Source organism: Neolamprologus multifasciatus, chromosome 7 (genome assembly GCF_963576455.1).
Source record: "Neolamprologus multifasciatus chromosome 7, fNeoMul1.2, whole genome shotgun sequence".
Classification (NCBI taxonomy): domain Eukaryota; kingdom Metazoa; phylum Chordata; class Actinopteri; order Cichliformes; family Cichlidae; genus Neolamprologus; species Neolamprologus multifasciatus.
The window spans coordinates 30708719-30734251 of NC_140445.1; the positions used below are offsets into that span (position 1 = coordinate 30708719).

Below are 25533 nucleotides of genomic sequence, written 5' to 3' on the forward strand. Positions count from 1 at the left end.
CAGTCGTTCCCTGCTTTGATTGAATCACTGGCATGGCTATGTATCTCTGGTTTTGATTATACATTTATTCAAGGAGAACTACAGAGTCGCAACATCCAAACTACTTTGCAAAGCACCAAGCATACAGTATATCACCTATTTCTGTGCCCACTGCATTATTTATGTGGGGTTTAAAATGAACCATCATGAGTGATGCCCAGTGGAGATGGCAAAGCTCTTTCCAATTTTCTAAGCAAGTGTTTCTGGGGAGAAGGGGAGTGAGACTCAGCATGCTCTCATCCTCACTTCTCTTTACTCTCAGGTAGTTGGCATGGGACTGTGTGCATTATTGTGTGTGTGTTGTGTGTGTGTGTGTGTGTGTGTGTGTGTGTGTGTGTGTGTGTGTGTGTGTGTGTGTGTGTGTGTGTGTGTGTGTGTGTACTGTCATATGCATACCTGTATGGTTCACCCACTCAACAGTCATTCTGTTATCCTTGGGGGTCCATCTGTGCAAGGATTACACTGGCATCCCGCTCTGGTTTTAAAACACAACCAAACACAGGTATACACACACACACGCACACATACACAAAGAATCCTGTGCACAAAACACACATCGAATCACATTCCAAAGCATACCTGCTTATACAAACACACACATGCACACCAGCTTGGCTTTGCTACGGCTCCTCTTTTCAATTTTCAGCTCAATTACATTCCACTGTTACTTAGTCTAAACCAAGATCCCTCTTTTCCCTCAGGACACACACACACACACAAGCATGCATACTTATTTAACGGTTCTGCATCCCACTTAAGTCCAAGATTGCGTGGTCCCCTTAACTTTCACTGAAAGTAAAAATCATTTTGTACCGTGTAGACTTTTAAGAACTTTTTTCCCTGTGTTTGCTCAGTAGAAAGGAGGTTGTTCTGAGCTTGAAGTCATGGACTGCTGCCATGACACAGATACAGTCTCCCCACCCCCTAATGATGTAATGATGTCCCAGCCCCAAAATAGCAAAACAACCCCAAATGCTGATGCTACCCCCACCGTGTTTCATTGTTTGTTTGTTTGATTCTATTTCCACTCTTCTTATTCAGTGATTTTCTCATAGTGAACACACTAGCAAAGCTTTTGGCAAGTCACAGAGATTTCTGCAAGTTTTAGTTGTTACGCTGTTTCAAGATTGGTGTGGTCTTTATTTGTTGGCCTCTACTGGGGAGAATAACAAAAGTCATAATTTTCCTTTGTGTACATTTTATTTTAACATGTGTACCAGAAACCCACTTGTAGCCTTTTTCAGCTTTTCAGCATCTCCTCAGGCCTATTTCTATGGTCCTATATACGTTCTTGTGATTACTCCCTAGTTTACATTTGCCATCTGCTCATGACAAAAGGAGACTCTTTCACTAATCAGAGTTTTAAGACATGTGTTTAAAGTGTACAAAACTTCTACAGCCCCAAGTCCAGTCTTTGGGAGACCAAACTGAAAGTAGCTTTCAGAGGACATTAGCTCAGAGGTTTACATACTTTTGTCCAGCATGGATGGTAAAGGATTCATCATAAAAAAAGACACTTAAGACACAAGTACAACTGTTTCTGCTTTCTTAGTCAGGTCAGATTATGTTCTGGCTTCGCTTTTCTTTCAAATCTAAACTGTGCTTCCTTTAAGGCCACAGTAACTGGCACTCTATAGGCTCACTATAAGTAGCATGTAATGAAAAAAAGGAACAGCAACACAATTATTCCAACACAGTAGAGGTACATATATGAGGGAATGAAACTGCTTGCTCATGGTAATCTGAATGCACAGTGTCACTATTCAAAACCTGTTAAAAGTTTTGTTTTTCTTTCTTAAATATAATTTGATTTTGTACTGATCACCCCCTCCCCTCCAAAAAAAAACAAAAAAAACACACACACACACATTCATACTCCCTGGTGTTAAAAGCATTGCAGGCGAGCGTACAAAAGGAACAAACAGCCATGTAATGTGGCGGTTCCCTCTCATTGACACTGGGCACTGGAATGCAACACCAGGGGGGTAGGAGACACGGTGTGTGTGTTTGTGTGAATGTGCGTGCCATCCTGTCAGATTGGCCTAATCATTAGCATTACTGAGAACTGACAGCAAGAGGAAGGAACAATAAGTGTCATTTATCCTCTTTCTTTTCTTCTGTCTTGCCTACTCACGCTCTTTCCTTTCTTTCTCTTTTTATTTGTATTTTTTTCTCTGTTCCTTGCTTTTAATCTCTGACACCCCCGCCCCCACCCCGCATGACTGCCTGTCTCCCTCTCTTGTCTGCCTGCCACATACTTAATTGTTCCCATAAAGAATCTAAATTTCTCAGCAAAAATAAAATAGAATAAAAGTGAAAATAAAATGAATTCACATTAAGCATTGTTCGGCAGTACTGCTCCATTAAAAACAGCTTGGGTCTAATCACAGAATGTAATCATGGAATACCATCTCCAGTGTAGTTAAATAAAATCTCCAGCTATGATTTCCAAACTGCACACTGGCATCTGGCATCCCAAATACCAAGGTGGGAACAATCATCTTAAGCAATATCTGAATGCAAATATATGTCTGAAACTCGGCACTCTTGTTGATGAGAATGAATCATTTCTGTTTTTAGGATGTATAAGCAGATATAGTCAGGCAAACAAGCACAATCGCTTGCTTGGCAGGCAAATTAAAAAAAAGAACCATTTACAAGAAAGAAATTCAGAAAGACCATTACTCTTTGGTTGGACTATTTGCAACTTGTGTGTTTGCGGCTCGTGACAGAAATCTTTTGACTTTAAATTGCCACAATTTGAAAAGAAAACACATGTTTTAGGGAAAGGAAAAACTAATGTTCAATATTTTATGTTAGCATTTACAGTCTCTGATCTCTTCTCAAACTTTTCCGTTCGGTAAAATCACAAAATCCAGTTGGAGATAAACAAAAATGGGGAAAGAAAATCAGCTCATTCTAACCCATCACGCTAATTCAGCAATGAGCTCAAAACTCAAGGCTTGTGTGTATATGTTTTCCTGCTGCTGACTCCAAACAGCACTCTTATCACACCTAGCACACAGATAGGTGTGATAAGAGCATCCTGTTGTGGTTGTGCTTTTGCCAAAATGCGGCTGAGGGAATGAGATCACTGCTTGTTTTTTCACTGAACCATCTAGACTGACTCTTGTTTGCTGTATTGCTTTAATTTATCCTTCCTCCCTGCTGGTTCGTGCCTCCAGAATTGGAAAGTTTTGGACATTTTATCTCAAGGATAAAGCAACTGAATTTTATGATTATGATCTAGAGCAGGGGTCGGCAGCGGCTCTTTAGTCCTTATACTGCGGCTCCGCGTGGTTTGGGAAAATAAATTAGAAGTATTTAGCGATATTGACATATAAAAATAAAATTATATTTTATTATTTTTTCATTGCTCAAAATAAGCGTCACACTCGCGGAAGCCGGTGTACCCGCTGAAACGCTGTGCATTTATCGAGACTTTCGACCACAGGTAGGCCAATTATTGGATCTTCGGATCCACATTATGTCGACAGCTGTTCTCCACCGTGAACTATGTTAAAAACAAACACGGCTCACGCCTCACAGACGACAGCTTACAGTCCTGCGTGAAGATGAAAGTGACTTGTACAGCCCCGATTTGCAGACGCTGTGCGCAGAGGTTCAGGAGCAGAAGTCCCATTGTAAACATATCACGGCAGACCGACGATGTTTGCATGAACATGCTTTTCAGCATCTCTTTATTGACCACTTTTTACACACGGTTGCTGTACACATACAGCCGGCTGTAGCTTTTCAGCTCACAGCCCGACACAGACCAACAACAGCAGAGACAGCACAGACGTTAAGGCGGCGAGGCGTGATTGCAAGTGCCACAATCACGCCTCCTCCCCTGCAGCGGCGCTGCAGACCACGTCCCGCCACACACATTAACCTGGTAAAATACACATTTAGGCAGAATTTTGCAAATAACATTTTTTTAGCAGCATAGTGCAGCTGGGCGTCTTTCCTTTTGTTATATTTCTTTAAGAGTTCAAAATGTGTTAATTACATAAATAAAATGCAAATTTTCTCTGTAGCACTTCATGGATTTCATAAGCAACACACTTTAGTTGTTCACACAAAGCATAAAGGTAAAAAACAATATATACCGTGTTATCTTCATTTTAGATGTCAAAAAGTATTTGCGGCTCCCAGTGTTTTCTTTTGCATGGAAACCAGGTCCAAATGGCTCTTTGGGTCTTAAAGGTTGCAGACCCCTGATCTAGAGTCACTGGCAAAGGACATGTTAGAATACTCCACACTGCCATTTCCTTTCTATGCTTTGACAAGTAATATATCACACTTGTGATGCACAGTGACCAGTTCTGAGCTGAAGTGGATTTAATAACTGTTACGGGGAAAGGTCACATCGAATTTTGACATCTGCACAAAATCCAAGATGAAATATATCCCTTTAGACAGCTTGTGCAATTCAGATTTATTATGTATTGCCTATGTTATTATAATTGGTAGCATTTTGTTTCTTCACATTAGCTTTGTGCATGTTTTTTGTCATGGGCAACATTTTCAAAATTTCTTTCAAAAAGGTCATTTAGTTTTTTTCCAGCAGCAGAATTGATGGAAAATTCAATATAATCATTTAGTCATAACATGGTTACCACTGAATGATCTCAACCAATGCCTTTTGGCCAGTGTGATACATTTTTATCTACCAGAACCTTCAGATCCACGTTGAATCCACCTGAATGATCCAGTGCGCAATTTTAAATCTTTATTTATTCCTTGTTTCCTTTTTCAATGCATGCTGTCTTTACCTCAGCAGAATAACATGTTACGGGCACCCTTTCACATTTACTAACTGACTCATACAGTACTGAGAAAACACAGACAGTATTCGTTTCTTTTTTGAAGTTTTGCAGGCACTTATACTCTTGCTGACATTGCCAAGAGCTGAAATCTTCCAGCTTGGCTGACAGGGAGCCTGGGTTAGATCGGCTTGTGCACAGCTGGTGTTAGGAGGACCTGATTGAAACCATGTAGCTTAAAGTCTCTGAGCAAACATTCCATTAGAATAGCATTACGGTATTAGTATGAATCACTGTTATTCTGCAGTAGCCCCAACATGTGGCTGCGTAAAATGCTCTATCTCTTGTTAGTTCTATGGGTGTATACGGTGTGTGCATTCGAGCCTCCTATTTTTGCTTTAAGGTACTCGCAGTTCGTGCAGCTGCCTGTTTGACCTTTCTCAACTAGTTTATGTGTGTATCTAAAGGTTTCTCGCTGTGCAGAATGAGTCTTTGTGCCTCCATAGTAATGTGACACCTTTCATAACTCTATAAAGAGAACGCGGTTTATGTAAAAAGACAGCACAGTGTGCTCCTGCACGAAGCTCCTGGCAGAATTAACAATGATGGCCCCGAGCTTTACAGGCCAGACACTTTTGATTTCTCTTCGTCTCCCTGCCTGTCTCGCTGTGTATCTGTCTGTCTGTCTAGCTTTGAATCTGACAGCTAAATTTAAAGGGAGTCAGCTGTTTCGATTCAGACATCAGCGATTCGGGTGTTACCTGCCTCTCTCATGGCTCGCTCTGGGAGTGATGGCAGTTAGCTGTTTGTTTAGCTGACTGACACCTCTGATTGGTCAATCCCAGGTTGTCACTCATTACACCATCATGGACACACCAGCTAAGAGGCAATTGTCGCTGCAGTGACAGGACCTCGGGCTATTATTGCTGCAGTGACACAGAGCTTTACCTCTTAGCGAGTCTAGATACATCTCAACTCAAGTGCTTTACAGCACTCAAATTTTAGCTTTGCACAGTAAAAGGCTACCTGCAAGTAAGACCCTACAGTGAAACCATCTGAGTGGTCGATAAGACTAGAAAAGTGCTATATAAATGCGGTCCATTTACGTACTGCTTACTGGAGACAGGATTTTGCACTGGTGGAATGGCAATTTCTAGCTTCATTTCTAACATGATGTCATCCTTTCTCTTTCAGTGTCCAACCATCCATGTAGCGTTCTCTTACTTTGCTCCTTACTTTGTTTGAGTTAAGCTATTCAAAGGGCTGCTGACATTATTATTTAATTAGTATGAACAAAAAATCCCAACATACATAGCAGGTTCATAATTTATATTAAAGTACAGAAAAGAGCTACAAAGAAAGTGTTAGGAATGACACTGATCAAATAGCGTACACATATGGGCAGAGCCGCAGAAAATAAGAAATATCCCTTCCATTTCCCACTTGAAACAGAAATATTATGATCATTGCAATGCCTAAATTTGTGTCACCCTGTCATACGTACAATTTGACATGCTGCTGGGCTCAGTCCCCTGCTAACCAAATTGTTTGTTGTGTTGTGGCTGCCCTGGCAAAAACAATCTTTAAGCAGATCTGCTCAGAGGCATTCAGTCACTAGAATAAAAGGATGCATTTCTTCTTGGTTAAGTGTGAGGGAAAATAAATGCCCACATTTTTTTTTACTGCTTTTATTTTGTTTCATGTGTCCTTGTAGTGCCAGACCTTTGCTGTTGAAGTTGTGCACAAGCTGGAAAAGAACTGGAAAAAAATAAAAGTTTAAAAAAGGTCCAGACATGTGAGACTACGGCTTGAAAAGTTGAATTCCAAGTTTTACTAAGAAGATTACTTTTAAATGAACAAATCACTCATGAATGGCACCGTGCTGTTTCCCCCAACTTTCCTGGCAATCTCCACTGCACTTTCAAAATAAATAATAATGAAATATGGCCAGAATGAAGTAGCATGAAAGGAATCCGCAGCCTCTCATAAGCTTCTGTATTTAAGGCTGCTGGTTTGCGCAGAGTTCTGAGGAAAGTCAAGAACACTCAGTGGACCAAGTCATGTACAAGTTAAAAAAAAGTGAATGCATCTGTGCACTGTTACTTATTATTACTTATTGTTTTTTGTTGGCAGGTGTGAAACCTGCCTTGTCATCACCAACCTTGGTTATAAGACATTTTCTTCTTGTAGATACAGTAGATAGTGAGATATTGTTTTCAGGCGTGAATCTTCTTGTTATTCCTGAACTTTGAGCAAGATTTGTGATGTCAGTTGGTTAAGTACATGTGTGGGGGTGAGAGACTGGCTGCAGGGTAATTTAAGTGTCCAGATATAATGGTTGTCTTCCTGTGTCTGACCTTGAGAGCTACAGAGGTCTGTGCAACCCTTTCACCACCTCCATGCCTTTTTTTTCTGTCCTATTTAAAAGATAAATCTAGGTTACTACAGCTTATATATCATGGTTAGATAGCTGTTTCAGTTTTTTTATAATAACTTTGTTATCAGAGCTTATTAGTGATGGATAAGTATGACAGAATCTTATTATAAAGAGCAAAAACACATTATTTCAAATGGTAACCTGTTTGCATTACCTAGTTTCTCTGCCTTTCTCTCTCTCCCTCCTCGTCCTCAACTCCTGATGCTCTCATAAGGTATCCGTCCTCTTTTCATTCATTCATCCCTCACACACGGCTGTTTCCAATTGGCTCACAGACATTCCTGGAATGCCAAGGCATCATTGTGTTGTGCAGTGTGTGTGTCTATGTGTGCGCTTGCACACCCACTGCCCCTCTATTCACTCGCTCATGTTAAGAAACAGCTCTAAACCAGGAGACTGCTGAGAGACAGAGAGTGGTTGGTAGGATGAGAATAAAGATGGATACAGGAGGAAAGTAGAAAAGAAGCAAGAAACAGAAAAGAGAGCTGAGTGTGCACTGCTGAATGTTGTTGATGCAATACCATAAATGATAGAAATGTGGTTCCACGTTCCAGTGTGGTGGATCGATCTCTGATTCCTCCAGTCTGCAAGCCAAAGTGTGGGCACAGATAAAAACAAAAGCATGAATGCGTGTGTAATTGGGTGAATGGGACTTGTAGTAAGAAAGCACTTTGAGCCCTTATACAGTATAAGTGACAATCCATTTACCATTTACTTTTAAAACATTAACCGAATGGAGGTTATAAACAGTCAGCGTCAGCAGTAGCAAGCAAACCTTCAGCAATCACGCTGTTTCAAATCTAGAAGATGCCCAGTAAAGGCACAAAAATGTGTACATATAGTCTTTAAAAAAGACTATATGTACATTTTTATGCATAAAAATGCATTTTTAAAAAGCATTTTTATGCTTTTTAAAAATCATAACTTATCGCTTATAACTTATCGTTAGCGCTTATCATAACTTCAGACACACAAACTTTTAGTACAATATGAACGACATTTTTAATACTCCTGCACCATTTTGATTATGTATATATAAAATTGCATATTCTCATTACGGACACACACACGGCACACAAACGCATGCACACTCGTGTGTCCGCGTACACTTTATCATAGCTTTGGAGTGGCAGTTAAAAATATTACACCACAATTACATTACCGTTAGCCAAGACAGCTGGTCTGGACAAAAAGGCACCACAGCGTCTCTACGACTTTGTTCTACAATTTTATTTACATTCCTTTTTCTCCCATGACACATGACTAAGCTAATCTAAAATGCAGTGAGCCTGGCATTGGCAGGCTGACTCAAGCAGAGACCAAAGCCATCTGCCTAAACAAGTTATGCCATTCAGACCGGTACAGACTCCAAGAGAATACACTTCTTTCCAACAGGATTTCTAAAAATGTAATTCTTACACTAAAAGAGAATTTAGACAGTTGGAGAGATAGGTAGTCAAATAGTTGGATTTGTTTGCTATTGTAACAACACTGGTTTGTAGTTTGTCAAATTGATTCCAGGAAAGCTAAAATGGAATCAGGGAAGGTTGATAAAGTTTTGTGTTTTTGTCAGGCCTATAAATCGCCATGTTTATTGCAAAGCGAATGGATGGAGAAATTGGAGCAAGGGAAGAAAATGCATTCATTTTGGTTGTCGTAGTCAGAGAATTCACTCCAAACACATACACACACTGCACAAAATGAAATGAATGTGGGATGCATATGAACACAAACACAAAGCAACAGGGAGGCTACCAACACAACCAAATAGCATTTACTACAGTGTCTGCAGCCTAGCAACCAGGCAACTGGATGTCATTGTCCCTCATCACATTTCTGTGTTTGTGTGAGTGCTCCTGTGACAAAGACCCTCTTTTGCAAGATCTTGAATTTTTGTGTGACAGGTTTAGAATAGTGGCAGAGAAGAAGAGAGAATATGGGGAGAGAGAAAGAGCTGCAGTGTTTTTTGGCTGCTTATCAATGAAATGAACAAGCTGCTGCCCCCCAACCCCCCAACACAAATTGATCAAATTCCTGACTGACACCATCTCACTGTAACTTTAGCTGGGTAATTCAGTTCAATCGAAATAGCAGCTCTATACTCTTTGGTACTTTGGTTCACAGTTTTAAGTACATTGTTTTAGTTAATAACTCATGAAGTTACCTTTCAAGAACAAATCTGTATGCATTTCTGCAACCTATTTCCATTAAAAAGTAACCCTACTACTTGAGTATGCACACATGTGGTTTGTGGTTCGTGAGGCTAACAAAAAGCACCTTCAGAATCACGTTTGATTTAGCAATTCAAACCAGATGATGAAAAGGCAGTAATTCAAATACCATTTATTCATGAGCGGTGTCCTGTGTGCCATTGGCTCAGGTGCTATGTCACAGAGACACACACACAACGCCTGCTCAATGTAATTTTAATTTCAATTATTGTTTTATTTGCTTTAATATTTATGCTGCCTTTGTTCTACAGGTGTGTGATCTCTTGTTCTTTTAACTCTTCTTTAATGAGATTCATTGAAAGCTTTTGATGTTGTAATATTATTGGAGAAACTGTGCAGCAGTTCTTTGTCAGTGCGCATGCTTATGTGTTGTTTGTGCTTTTTGTTGTTGTTTTGTTTTAAGGGCACATTAGTATAATATGATGAAAGAATGCTCTCTTGTGTCATCTCCTCTACATTTCCCTTTATCTTTTGAGATGTTTCCTCTTTACTTCCACTCATGCCAATCCATATGTTTCCTCTTTCATCCTTCCTCCTCATGTCCCCATTTCTTCACTTTTCTATTACAGACCCCCTGACCTCAGTTTTTAATTACATTTTAACAGTCTTCGAGAAATCACAAGTATTAATTATTAGCTTAATAACATACATCTCAATAAAGTACAAATTAAAATTAGAGCCCTTTTTTGGGCAGTTTACATATAAAATGTGTATAAATGTAAGAAAGAGATGAGAGAAACTCCCTTAAACCTGTTGATATGTTGATGTTGATAGACTGCGCAACTTCCTTGTTTTTAAACTGAGTTGTCAGAGTATCTTAGTAAGGCTAACGGTGGGATAGGGGCATATGTTTATCTTCCATGAGTCGACCAATATATTGTTTTTTCAAAAATCACCAAATATCAATAATAGTATCAGTCCCAAAAAATCTGTATTGGCTAGGCTCTATTTGAAATCAAATTGACTTGTAGTTAGTTATATTGGACAGAGGTTAATCACTGTATCCACATTAGTCCATTTTTGTCTGTGTTTATTGTTATAACTGTGTTAGCTGTCTCCTCACACACATAAACCGTAGATTTGAAAAATTGTTTAGTATCAATGGTAAAGGGGTTAGCACTGTCACCTTACAGCAAGAAGGTCCCGAGTTTGAATCCATAGTGTCTGTGTCAGCCGTGGCACAGACTGGAAACCTGTCCAGAGTGTACCCCACTTCTCACCCTATGATTGCTGGATTTGCTCCCAGCGATCGTGGATGGGTAGATGGAGAGATAGAGATTTCTCGCTCCTGATAAGCCATACATCAGCTCCCTTTGAAGAACCCTGCAGTAGAAACTGCCCTTTCAAGGTGTTTCAGTGGTAGTTTGACTGACAGTACTCACATCTGGGAAAATGAACTAAATTAAAGGCATAAACACTCCAGAGCTCAAACAAACCACTACAAACACGGCTGGCATGAGCACACACACCTATGCTCATCTTCTTTACACCTGATGTCTCTCGCCAATCTGCACAATTTTTGTCTTTCAACTTTCCTGTTGCTGCTTCTCTTTCCTCTAACAGACTAATCTTTAGCTGCTCTGTCTGAGCTTTTCCAACTTTGTAAAAAGATTTTGACTTATTAAGGATGATTCCAGGAGAATGACAGCAGCCTCAGTTCTGTGTGTGTGTGTGTGTGTGTGTGTGAGTGTGTGTATGCAGGTCTGTACTGATAATAGTGTGTGGCGATGTCTGTGTTTAACATTGTGTTTTCACGACTTTGACTGAAACTCTCAGATGAGAAGCCAATTGATTGAGATGGCCCCAATTAGTCTCCACGATTAATTGAGTGTGATTGGATGTCGTCCATGGCACCTCATCATTAGACGTTATTGACAGTCTAATTAGTTGCCTTGGTGACCGTTTAAACACAGTTGATTGTGTGTGACAGTGAAACGACCCCACCGCAGCCAGTCATGCATACCTCATGCTTGTGGGTGTGTGAGAGTATGCGTGTTTGACCGAATACACCTTTAGGGAGGTGTTCCAAGAAATTTACAAGGATGTTGCAGGAAAAAACAACAACAAGATGCTGCTAGATTATGCTTAATATTATTATTGTTATTATTATAGCCACCAAGCCATAATAAGTGTGCATCCAGAGAGAGAAAGTGCTGAGATAGGAAGAAAAAATATTTTTGGTTCTGAAACTGTGGCCGCAGATTAATTACATCCACTTAGTAATTATAAGTGGTGACTGGAACATTAAGAAACTGTGGATAAATCACACAAACAAAAGTGGTACTCACATCTGATAGAGTAAGTCACTTTGCATCTTTTTTTTTCAGACCCAGGGAACGTTTGCCGCTGATGGGATATTTGGCATTTCCATTTATTTAATCAAAAATGTAACGATTATTATAAATCACTTCAAAGAGTGATCTCAATTTAAATAGGCTATCTAGCACTGTGCAAAGGTTTTAGACATTTTCGATTTTTTGACTTTTTCCTGTAGGAATACTTATGATTGATCCTAAATTCACTCTGTAGCATGATGCAATTAACCCAGACACACAACCAGAGTCCTAAATAACTATTTTCAGCAAAGACGAGAACAGTCAATCCTGAGATCATGTGAGTCTCACAGAGCTTAAGTGTATCTGCTGCTTTGAAGTCAGGCCAGTCATACTGGAAATTTAGATGTAGATTTTATTTAATAACAACAAGGACTGGATAATTCACTTTAAATATACTATGGTTTCAGTAACTCTAGGTAGTGTTGAAAATATACATTTAATTACATTGAATTGAAGTAAAATAATCATTAAAATAAAATAGAATGCATTTTGATTCTAAATTGGAATATAACCACTGTACTGACATTTTAAATTATGGTAGTGGTATCACTCCGAGTAGAACAGAGAGTTTAAAAACAGACAAACACACAATAAATAAAAAAACAAAAAAGGGAAATAGAGTATACAATAGGATATGCAATAAGCAAACAATTTAAGAAGTAGTATTGTATTAAGTGTTGTAAAGTGCAGTTGTCTGGAGCATGTCCTCAGTCCTAGATATATAGCTAGATACACACACACACACAAACACACACACCCCACAGTAATCTGAATAATTGATGAGTACCTTCTAGTGTGTAATTATAAGCCATAATTTAGATCAACATCAGCTAACTGAAAGCAAAAGGAGGATGATTAGGTGAAAGGAAAAGACACAAAAGAACTTCACAAGGGGGGAAATAATGAAACTTGCCAAGATTGGTTTTAGCAGCGGAGCTGTGTCCATGCGCTATATTAGCTATAACAAAGGTAAAATGTTGAAAAGTTGTGTGGAGAGAGAGGGAGTGGCAGACGAGTACATGGTTGGCTAACCGTGAAAAAGAACCCTAATCTCAGAGGAGGTTAGAGCTGGTGTAACATCACGTTTTTTTGCCAAACTCTTTTATTCTTCTTGTGCTCTACCACTTCAATATCCTCTGTGTCTCCACACAGCATAAACACCGGCGCCCCGACGCCAATCCCCCAAACACTGCAACTCTTTCACCTTTGTTTTTTCATCATTTCCTTTACTCTATAAACAGAATTCAGACAAATAAGAAAACAAATCACCACAAATTATTTATTTCCTTCTTGTCTTTATTTTAATTGCTTTTTTTGATTCCCTCAGCCACAACGGCAAACAGCACTGATATATTGAAGAAATGAAAACATCACTTTTAATTTTGCCTGAGATCAACTTTATAGAAAAGTCATACTCTAAAATTTCCGTGATTTTAATTAAACTTTCATTAAATTTTAATTAGTCTTATTAAATATTTAAATATAGTACGCAACAAAAACAAAATTAATTAAGTTTTCAAAAAACTTGGCAGAAACATGTCTTAATTTTAACTGAGTAGCAGCCTTTTCAATTAAACATTTGATGGAAACTGAATTATGCAGTGAAGTAATGTGTAAGGCACTGTTGCCTTGCCTTTGAATATTGCAATGTGCATTCATCTGATTGTGATCCCTCCTCTTGGTTTGCTTCTTTTCATGTCTGCCTCAGTTGTATACATGTAGATATTCATTAACCATCTTCCACTCCCTTCTCTTCTCATTATTCTCTCTATAGTTCCCCCTCTGGAGCCTACTATCACCTGTAGGTCCAACACCTACCCTCAAGGTTTTTACTGCAGCTGGCACCAGCAGCATTCAACGTACATCAACACTACATTTGATGTGGAAGTACAGTAAGTGCATTTTATGCATATACAGATGTTTCAGGATGAAACCTGTGGATTTCTGAAGATTATTTAGTGTTATTTTTGCCATTATAATAATAAAACAGTAAGAGTGATATAATCATTTTGGTTCATATCTTAGTCCAACATGGCAAACAAACAAGTCTCGGTTGCCTAGACAAGTTTTAGCATTTTAGAAGTGGGTCTCTGTCAAGTTCTCTTTGAGACTCCCAGAGTCCCACAGCCAACACCATGGCAGGTGCTTTCATTGAAGGTGTAACACTAATATTATTCTCTTTGAATAAAGATGAGGAATGGGCCATAGCTAAAGATTAATTAATAGCAAGCCCATGTCTTTAGTGTTCAATTAGGTTATAAAGTGCAGTAGCATGCAACCAGTGTACTGCTGAGTTCTGCCTAATTCGACATGTTATATCCTCAAAGCCTTTGTGTTAAGTATCTGTATCATTCAGTCTTTAGTCTACAACAGTTTTTGCCTTTAAGCAGAAAACCTGCAACAGCTGTTCCTTTTTATTCCCTGTTCTCCCACCTTTTTCTCTTCAGACATAACCAGCGTTCACTCGAGGTGAAGAAAGATTTGTTCCACAAGAACCGCTGCCATGTACGCTTCCCAGAGGTTTTCTCCAGCTTCCCCTACAAAGTTAATGTAACAGCCATCAATGCTTTGGGGAAAGCTTCTGCCACTAAAACATTTGAAGAGTCCACTATAGGTAAAACATGCTCTGTGTTATGCTTTGTGGTTTCTGTTACATTCTCTTTTCCTGTTCCTTCACTCCGTTGCATCTTAAAGCACTCATGAAGTCGCGTGTGTTGACCAAATGTGACTCGAAATGAATTACAGGCTTTTTGCTGCAGCTACACAGAAAGGAAACAGTTGTGCTTTCTTATTAAGTTTTGCTCACAATTAGAGGGTTCCATTAAGCCCTGAATTCAAAGAGTTTAAATGAAACCCACACTGACATTTTGAAAATCTTACAAGTATTTGCTCCTAAACCATTCCGCTTGCAACAAATTACCACTTTTTCATTAAAATTGTTATCTGCACATAGTTCAGGGACAAATGTAAAATGTTTTTCCCACAAAGATTGACGGGTATTTGGCAAAGGAAAAACAGAACTAAAATGCCGAGTGTCAAGGCATCTCTTTGTGTGTGCCAACTGCCGAGCAATGTTAATGCACTTGTTTGCTCACAGATGCTGATTTCATTCATTTCTGGTTCCCTTTGGAGATTTGTTGCACACACAGCAATGCTTGGTGCCAGGAAGACATAGAAAATTGAAAATGCAATGGCCAAATAAATGTCACCCAGCTGATAGCAGAAGTGTACAGTTTTGTTTGGGGGGTTTTTTTGTTTGTTTTTTTAACCCACAGCATAGTCCATTAGCGAGAAACCCACTGACTGTGCATCCGTGCCATTACCAAAAGCAGCAGATAATAAACAATCGACCTCTGAACCTTTTCTGCAGCAAACAGTATTTAATTGAGGTTTGGACAGGATGTGATGGTCACAAATCAATGGTCTGGTTTCTCACTTTCCCTCAGCCAAACACCAGCTGCCATATCAGCACATTTCTAATCTAAAAAAAAACAACCCAAAACAAATATGCCATAAATGTGCTTCAAGGTTGATTATTTTTTTACTTTCAATTAATTAATTCATTATGTGGCGAGTAATTTCAAAAATTAACTTTGAATTGTGAAGTTTTTCTTCAGTTAGTCTACCAAAGGCCACATAATAACAGCAGTACTCTTGGAATTCACAAGCAACTCTGACTGGAAAGCAGTGAAGAGGAGAAATTCATTTTAAAGAAGGAATGAGGAGTACTTTGATAGATAAGGGAACTGCTGCCAGCAGTCCTCAGCTCTATTGCATTGCTTAGGGTGATATGGGTGTGCATGGTGCATAAACACACACAGACACCAATGGGGCTGAGAGCGATTGTGCGGAGTGTCGGTTGAGAGGGTTAGGTATTGAAAATGAGAGACAGAGAGAGAGAGGAAAGAAAGAAAGTCTGTGTGTGTGTGTGTGTGTGTGTGTGTGTGTGTGTAGGTGTGTGTGTGTGTGTGTGTGTGTGTGTGTACACATAAGTAACCAAATGAGGCAGTGACATGCTCTGCCAAGCCCCGGACACAGGACTCATGAAAATGCTAATGGTAGCCGGATTAGTGCTTTGGCTGAGGAAATATCCCTCAACTATTGGTAATAGCAAAGTACCCCACTGCAAAATACCATTTAATTCTTCCTTCTCTTCATTTCCTGAAAAGCCATCATGTAACTTTGCACTTCTTTCCCGCCTCCATTTCCTCCTGTTTTAATTCCTTCCTTCCCGTTATCTCTCCCTCTCTTTTGCTATTATCAAACAATCATTTTATTTCACTTTTTTTCTGCATTTTTCATCCAAGCTTTTGGTTGTTTTATGTTTTTTTAAGCCTTAAAACATACTTATTTGCTTACAGCTACATATAACTAGGTGTTATAGTGTTTTACATACTCTGGTCTGAATAAAGTAAAGTTTACTTCTTTTGAACTGGAGATCTACACGCAATCACTCGCTTCTCCTCCTGGATAACTGATACAGCTGTCATTGATCCCAAAGAGAGGCGGTGGCTACAGAAACGTTCTGTCACTGACTCTAGAAAACAAGCCCAAACCTTTGCAAACTTGCAAAGTTTGCAAAGTTGCTAGTTGAAAGGCCAAAACTTCTAACAAAGTATGTTTTGAAACTTAGCCCTCCTGTCTCTCCTCACCTCATCTGTTCTTCGTTCCTGCATTGTTAAAAGTCTTTCTTATGCCATTCTACGATGTAAGTCACATTCATTTTCAGGGACAACGAGGCAGATCGTAAATAAATAAAACAATTTCATGCTTCCTGGTTCACTTCTGAATTCTGAGCGGGAGTAAGACGGTTCTCAACTGTCCTTGTTCATCCGACCAAAGCTGGGGCGGAATTAGATGAGATGAGATGTGTGTGCTTGCATGTGTGTCCCTACATGTGCGTGCTGTGGGTGAAGTTACAAAGAGAACCCTCAAGGAAGCTCCACACTCATCAAATGATAACTTAAAGCTTTCTAGTGCCAAGATGATCAAACGCTAACTGATCTTGCCGAGCTTTAAAGGCTTCTACAGTTAAAGTATTTTCACTTACAACAAAGAGCTTTTTTTTTGCTGGCAGTTCTGACAGCAGCCCACCTGAGCACCCGCCGTCATTCAGCTTTACTACATTACTCATCCAATGAGATGAAAGACAATATGTTGTAACCTAATTCCACCAGGTCAGAGGAGCTGCAGTAACTTAAATCATTGAAATTATTTGTTACCTGTGTCATGCTTTGAATCGTTTCTTAGAAACAGGTCTTCATTCGGGTGTATTAACTTGGGATAGTCTGTGGGGGCTACAATAGTCAGCCAGAACTAACCAGTCAAAGTATATTTTTAATGTGACTCTGCTGTTTCACCAAATGCTAAAGGTGCTCTTTCGGCTTGAGATCTAGTGACTTATTTTAAAGTTCAATAAATCAGTTTGAGATGCAGTCATGAAAGGATGGTTATCAACAATACTCAGCAAAATAATCCTCACACTATTACACCTGGTGGCAGCATGGATACCTGTTTTCATGTTTATACCAAATTAAGAGCCTACCGTCAGGATTCAGCAACAGAGATCGAGTCTCATCAGACGGGATCTTTATTTTTTTTCCAATCTTCTGTTGTCCAGTTTTGTAGACTCAGTTTCCTGTTCTTAGCTGACAGGAGTAGCATCCCCTTCAGGGTCTGACACATTGTGCTTTCAGAGAAACCCTTCTGTTTCCTTGGTTGTAACAAGTGGTTATTTCATTTACTGTTTCCTTCGAAGTAGTCTGGCTGTTTTCCTCAGACATCAACAAGACATTTTTGCCCAGGGAACTGTTGGACACTGGATATTTTCTGTTTTTTGGACCATTGTCTGTAAACCCTACAGATGGTTGTGTGGGAAAATCCCAGTAGATCAGCAGTTTCGGAAATACTAGACCATCTGGTACCAACAGCCATGCCATGTTCAACATTATTCTTTACCTCAAAGCTGCGAAGAAGAATTTTAGAATTTTGTAAAATTCCTCTTGGAAGAAAAAAAAAAATTATACCAGCTCTAGTAATAAGATCTCGCATTGTATAACTTAAAAAACTAACACAAAATGATACTTCAAACTTTGTGTAGCTTAAACAAATTAAAACCACCGTCGTGCAAAGATTAGTCCTTAAATTTAGCCAACAGAATTGCTTGTGCTTTGGCTTTTGACTCTCTTTTGCGCGTGCAATCAGTCCATTCACAAATTCAAAAACAGGCTACTTTCAGAAACGAGATTTTGAATTGGGACTTCATTACAAAAACTCTCAACTGTCATTACACCTTAGACAAGATTCAATGATCAGTGTGCAAGATAACACTGCAGATCGATTTTCCCATTTGTGCAAGTGCACTGCTAGACGATGTCATCCAGCACATCAGTGAATTGATGTCCAGATTTTGTTCTTTCTGAAAAGCCTATTTATTTGAAGAAAAAAAAACAGGCTACACCATTAGGTGAAGGGAATAGACACATGGCAGTCGTGTTAGAAACACTAAATCAGAGCATTTCAGAGAAAACGAAAAATACATGCATGTATAAATAAATGCACAGCACTCTTTTGCAGAATTTAGACTTTTTATGTTTAAAGAGACCGCATGTTGAAGCTATATATCAGATACATTTTCCACAATTTTTAAAAGAAAAAAATTAGTTTGTCTCTCGCCTGTGAAAGATTAGATTTTTATGTTACAGTACATCGACAAAGGGTAAAATAAGGGACTGCAGTTACTGTGCAATATGAGACTGAGGATAGAGGGCCAGTAATGTGGACACAAATGAAAGAACAAAGCTAGGGCTGGAATGACAGGCGTTTTCAGGCCAGGCAAGAACATATCGAACAACGGGATGTCAAAAAAATTGAAACCCTGTGATCACATTTTTTGTCTTTCTTTTTGTTTATGTTTCTATAGCTTGCTAAATTACATGGTTGATTTTATCTTCAAACTAATTCTGGGCATATAGCTGACAATATTTTTTTCCTGGCATTTGCATTGCACAAATTTAAATCTGCATTTGCATCGGTCAGTAATGTCCAAACACTTATTGTCTCGGTAAATTTCACACCCTTCTTTTAAGTGTAAATCCTTTCTTTCTTTTATCTCTCATATAAAAAAAGCACTCCTTTGTCACGCCCCAGCTGCTATCGCAGAGGTCATTAAGTGAAGGATGTGTTCATTACTCATGCAACACAAAGCTACTAGTATATGCTTCAGGTCAGATGGATACTTTAAAAACCTAAGGGACGCCCCACCCAGACATATTTCTCGCTGTTTTGTTCTGTGCTTGCACATGTTTTTCCTCTGTTAGGTGCTGTTGAACAAAGAAAATTTATTCTCTCTGGTCTCTGCTGACTTTACATTGCTCTTGCTCTGCCAGCATGCAATTTTCTTTTTCTTTTCTTTTCTTTGTGTGCTTCCCTAGTTTTTTGGGGTTTTTTAAAATTTACTTGAAAGTCAAAAAGAGATTGTTAACATCTCTTTCTCGAGTGAGAAAGCAGTCTGTTTGTATGTGCCAACAGCCATCTTTCGTATTTTCACTCATTAATTGTGTGCTGCCTGTTTATGAGTCTTCATAAGTATGCATTACCTTTTTATCCACATTGCTTTCATCCACTGTTGCCATCAGTATGTCATCAGACATTGAGATTATTACTGTGGTTTTCCATTTGCTTGTGTAATGCTATGTTTGCATCTAGATGGGAAAGGGTTTCATGTAGCTTAAGTGGCAGGCCGGTGTGTTCCCTTGTGGGAGTGATCTACAAAGACTGGGTCATTCAATATCATCTGAAAAGCTTTCAATTGAATTCTCTCAATCTCTATGTCTTGGTGTGTTCCTCAGTGGACAGGTATTCAGACACACATGCCTTTTCATTGGGGAGTGATGGCTCATCTTCTGTCTTGCCACAGATACCTCAGACACTTTTTTCAGCTAAAGCTTTTTTTTCAGTTCAGCCTTATTTAAAGTCTTTCTTGCATTAGAATACATTGCGACCTTAAGCATGAACTAATAATAATGGTAGTAGCAATATTAAATAGATCCCTTCTATCATGTCAAGACTTGCAAGATATAATAAAAAAATAATAAAAATTCTAAATCATGTTTCAGAGGCTGGAAGATCCTAAATAGTGAATGTATTCAGTCTTCAATTCAACAGGTGCTTCTGTTACACCACCCCTGCCTGTCTTTTCCCCTTCCTGCATGTTTCAAAGCTCTCACTTTTCATTGCAAGTTTTTATTTGTGCAGATATTTGCTGGACAAATAGTGTTGCAGGTCTTTCACCATTTCACCAATTAACCTTGAGAGTGCAGCCAATTGCTGCTGACCACTGCTAGACTTGAAACTATGAAAATTGCTGTTATTCTTCTAAAATAAAAAAGAACGTGTGCAATGATATAAATAAGTATCATTAAAGTAACAAGTTAATGCCTTAACTCCACCTTTATGACACAATTTAGTGCTATATAAAACATTATGCAACTGTCTGAGTGACCTTAATATTCCCCTTTAACTAACTGTTTATACCCACTTTACAGTAAAGCCAGACCCCCCGGAACGTGTGACAGCGACCCCGATCCGCTTCAACCCTCGGAGACTGGAGGTATCCTGGCACAGCCCCGCCACGTGGCCTGACATAGATAACTTCCCTTTAAAGTACTTCCTTCGATACCGGCCGCTCATCCGAGAGCAGTGGCAGCATGTGAGTACCTTTTACACTAGTGCTCACAAAGACCCCCCCCCCCCCCCCCCCCCCCAAAAAAAAAAAAAGGTGCGATGAGAAATACGATGTGACGTGTTGTTATGCCATTATGAAGAAGGTTTTATCCAGTGGAGCAGAGAAAATTAGCTTTATTAGTTAGCGCTCAGTAGAAAAGTTTTGTTTTTCTTTTCTTTTTCAGGAAAATTCTAACTTACAAATGGAATATTTGGCACAAGCCAAAAACAAGAAAGAGGTTATAAATGGTCAGAACAGTTTGCTCAAACACTGTTTTCTCAGTGTCTGCAAGTCAACACTAGGATAGAAGTTAATTATTAATTATTGGTGCTCTAAAGAAAAAGGCTCTCAGATAGCGCAGCCAGAGTTTGAAGTTATCACAAAAAATAATCCTCTAAATGGAAACTGCTTTTTTTCTTAAAGCGCTAGGAAGTATCGTTTCATGTTATAATCTTATTTTTCCAAGAAATGCTTACTTATCTGGCATGTTTATTGAAACACAGGGATAAGCCTCTTTTTTCTTCTGCATTTGATCAATAGTATTGCCCAAGGTAAATTGAACATAGAAATTGTTTTTTTGTTTTTTTTTTTAAATCACTGTCAAGAGATGCCTCTGATAACAATTACTGAATATTACGAAAAATTGGAGTTTGATCCCTGGTCAAGACACAGACACAATTGCTCGGCCGCTTTGGTGTATGTTACTTAATCTGAGTATTTTTTTGTGGGTTCAATTCCCTGAGGGCTTCATACAGTAAAAGCATATGTGTCCACTATAGGATTCCTGGGATAAAAGCTCTGTCTACCAAGGTCTAATATTACAGGGTTATTAACATGTCAATGGTTTGCTAAGGTGTTGTTCCAAGAGCTTGAGTTACAGAGCCTGGCTTGGAATCACACGGACACACTAACACACACAAATTATAAACCAATATACCTTTTTTTCTCTTACTTCATTCATCCCGTCTGTCCTTCAACACCTTCTTGTGTCACTGTCTTTGTATTTCACTCCACCACCCTCAACCCCAGTTTCTTTGTTTTACTACTTTTCCTCTCAACTTTCTTTGGTTTGAACTGCGGAAAAGTTTGTCTGATGGTACTTCTTTGTTTCTTACTTATTCTACACTTCAAATAAGAAGAGTTTTGGCAAGGTTGCAGTTCTGTACAGCAAATCTTAAAGCATTTTGTTGTCGAGTTATTTCGTGATAGTGATTTAGGTCTATTCAGCCTCCAAGCAGGCCATCGTGAACTTTACAAGAAAGGGGAAAATAACTGCAAAGCTGAACCGAAGACATCAACAAAAAATCCAGGCATCCTTTATTAAACTCTCCTCCTGATAAGCTGGCTTTAAGACCCTTCACAGCAATGAACTGAAAGTCTAAATAATTGCTCAGCTGAAAATTAATTAGAGCAATTAGAGCAAATGGTTTAATGTTTCGAATGAGTCATGAAGTACAAGAATTGCCAAGTCCCTGCTTCTCAAATGTGGGGATTTGTTCAGTTTTGTATAATTGACTGCCAAATTGCTTTTAGGTTTTAGGTAACATAATAGGTATTTGGTTTTAAAGAACAGAATGGGAACAGCCAGCAGAACCAAGTTCACTTAGTTATTACCACATCTCTCACATCCTTACAAACACAAAGAAGCGATATCAGACATGATATATAATCTCTTTGTGTTACATCTTTCTACAAATCTTCCGTGACACAGTCACACATATGAATGGCAAAGTGCTATTTTATAAACACGTCGACATTCAGTCACTTCCTGCCTCTCTGTAGTTATAATAAAGCCTCAGATCTTTGTGGTTCCAGCTGATGATTAAATCTGACACACACACTCAAAGTTTTTCTTCTCCCCCTTGCCGCTAATCAATCAATATGTGAACCGACGCGTGACCTGAAAGTTGGGAAACCTTAAGTCAATATTTGGATTTGGTAAGGAGACATAATTTGGAAATTGCATAAATAGAGTCGATGACAGCTGAAAACTCCAAGGTTTTCCGTTTTTGCGGCATTCTTTGATGAATGTTATTGTGGTCACAGTTTTTATTTTTGCAGCCATTAGTGTGGTTTCCTGAAGGGGAAATTCCGACACCATCACCTCTGGACTTGTGAGCACTTTATAGTTGTGCTTCTGGCTCCCTTCGTTAACTGTCGGTTAACCGTGTTGGCACTGTTCTCAATCACACAGAAAGTGTGTGCTGAATTTGTATTTGTATGAGTTGCCTAATTTCTCCACTAACTTTTACGATTATGCCACTTCATTGAAAAGGTTGAATGGCAACCAGCAGACAGCCTTGTCATGTTAGAGTACCATTTATTATTAGAGATATTATAAATGTAATACATTTGTCTAAACCTCGGCAAAACCTTCTACATTTACATTTTTTTTGCAATTCTAATACGCTGGTATTGAGCTTGTTGACACTGGTTTGAGTAAAAACACACCCAGAGTAGGTTGATTGAAGAACAAATGACACAGCAGCCAAAAGTGCAGCTTCAGTTGCAAATATTTTGGCTTCTTGATTAATTCCACACCGTCTTGTTTGAAGAATAGTAAATAGGACAGACAAAGCTTCTTTCAGATAATTTTGAATGCCACTATACAAGTGAACCTACTACTTCTCCTGCCGCTCCCTTATGCGCAAGGGGTTGCCACAGCAGATGGATGACTTGGCACAGCCCTCCCAGGGATTTGTGTCTCTTGTGTCTCTTTCCAAACTTGAACCAGGGATCTTTCATGTGTTAGACCACATTATTAGACCACATCGTTGCAGAAATTTAAAATACACTGAATCAAGAACTGTACTACTATAAAAAAAAACTGTTTATTTTAGAAAACCCAGCTTTTGGCTTGCTACTGCCCTTGTTGAGGATGGGTTTAATGACTATCTATGGTAGTGCACTGTAGCAGCAGATATTTGGATTTAGAACTATCAAGCTGTGACATAAATCAGTAATTGTAGTTTAATGAGGCTGCCAAAATAAAACACATTATTTACTGCCCCACATATATACTTGATTGATTTTAGTATCAGAGGTCTAATACAACTTGAAGCGCTTAGTGTTGCTTAGGAATTCTCCTTTAATGTGGTCGGACAGCAGAGCTGGGTGCGAATGGCTTTCACATGTTATATTTTGAAATGTGTTTTCAGTCAGAAATGAAAGCGGCCATGTGATCAAACTGATCCTCAGAAGAAACCATCCATCGTGCTGAAGAATGAGGGGATGACTGGGACAGATAGGTAGAGTGATGGAAAGTCAGATGGGGGGAGGCAAATGAGGAAAAGTTTTGAAGTAGAGATGAATGGAGTGCATTAGAGAAGGAGATTGGGCGTTATTGGACAGCAGATGCTCATAGATACAGTAAAATGAGAGACATAAATGAGATAGACATGCATAGATACACAGATGCATTTGAACTCGAGTCCAAGACAAGGGTGACAGAAATACAGTATAATACAAAGTCCACATTTGAAAAGATGTAAGCGATGTAAGACTGAAACCATATTAGTTGATTATGAAAAGTGACAGAAGAATGGATGGTTAGGGAGAGAGGTATGGAGAGGAAAAGACAAATTGCTGTATGGAGAGCAGTGTGACAGATAAATGGATGAAAGTTGGAGAGACATAAAGAAAAAGGGAGCACAAGAGGCTGCTTTGAAAGTGAAGTTTTATAGGCTATTGGTTACCTGGTGTTTGAAGTTTAAGGGAGGTAGATGAATGGTTCTTTCGAGGGGGGGGGGGGGGGGGTGAGAAAATATATCTGAAACATTTTAAGCCTTAAACTAGTGGAGTGGATGGAGGAAAGGGGAGGGGGTAAAGCTTTAGACTTAGCAGAAACAAGCCCATTAGGGAATTGAATTGTACATATATTTTTTTTAACCTTTAAGTAGGTATGCCAGACATATAAACAGCTACAAAAACAGTAAAAACCAACAGAATGGTGCTCTTATTGAGCTAGTGGTGGTTTGTAAATGGATGTAGTGCAAAGTAAAGTGCAGCATTAACAGTGAAGCCCCCCCCACCACCTAAATTTTATTTCTCTTAGATAGCTGAAGTCTGTGGCATGGAATAATTTACTGCTTTGCTTTCGAAATTGGAACGCTTTTTAAATTCCCTTTCAGCAAAATCAAGGTTTTGCTGAAAGGGTTTATTTTTCTGTGCCTGCCAAACAACTGATTTTAAAGTGTAAAATTACAACTAGTTTAGGAGTCTTGGTACTGAGCTTTTTTCAGATCATGAAGCTGCTCTTACACATTTGAAACAGTGCACAGTCATTTAAAAAAGAACGTTTTTGTAGTCTTGTGAAACCCTAAATACAGCCTAACTGCTTCCATAGGAATTAGGAGGGCAAGCAGCATCCAAGTGCTGCTAATTAAATGCCCTCGATCATCAGTGACCCCCTCTTTCACGAGCACGAGTTTGAAGGATTGCTACATCCTAAAGTCAGACTGAGCAGTCCAACAGCTACATCTCCACTCCACTCAAGTCCACAGGACTCAGTTAGCATGTGCAAATAGAAAAAAAAAACACTAAAAAGTTGCAAAACACTGAAAAAGTATGAAAAAATTAAGACAAAGTGGAGCCGTTTGGACATAAAGCATGGTGCCATGCTTGGTTAAAACCAAACACAACATAGCAGGACCTTAACAGAGCTGTATATAAATAAATGTGTACACACATATATATATATATATATATATATATATATATATATATATATACATATATATATATATACATATATATATAAATTCTACGAGCTACCTAACCATGAGATGTACTTAGTTTTTCACAGCATAGAGTAATGTGATTTGTTACACACACATATTGCCCATAGGAACAAGTAAGTCACCGATATGTGACTCCCTTGTAGTTCAGTAAAAGCAAAAAAAAACCCCCAAAAACATATTAATTATTGATCAGTAACTTGCTGTAAAACAATGTAGGATGATGTGCGTGAGCTGGCATCTTAGTTGTTGGCAGATAG

The 25533-nt window shown here is 38.9% G+C and overlaps 1 protein-coding gene across 7 annotated transcripts in view; it reads left to right on the top strand.

Moving 5' to 3' along the window:
• cntfr (ciliary neurotrophic factor receptor) overlaps positions 1–25533 on the top strand; it is a 223666-nt gene that overhangs the window by 173652 nt on the left and 24481 nt on the right. For all 7 annotated transcript variants that reach the window (XM_085169227.1, XM_085169225.1, XM_085169226.1 and 4 more), the window contains 3 exons: positions 13587–13704; positions 14260–14426; positions 20359–20522. In XM_085169227.1, coding sequence (XP_085025353.1) covers positions 13587–13704; positions 14260–14426; positions 20359–20522 — 449 coding nt within the window. The remainder of the gene's footprint in view (positions 1–13586; positions 13705–14259; positions 14427–20358; positions 20523–25533) is intronic.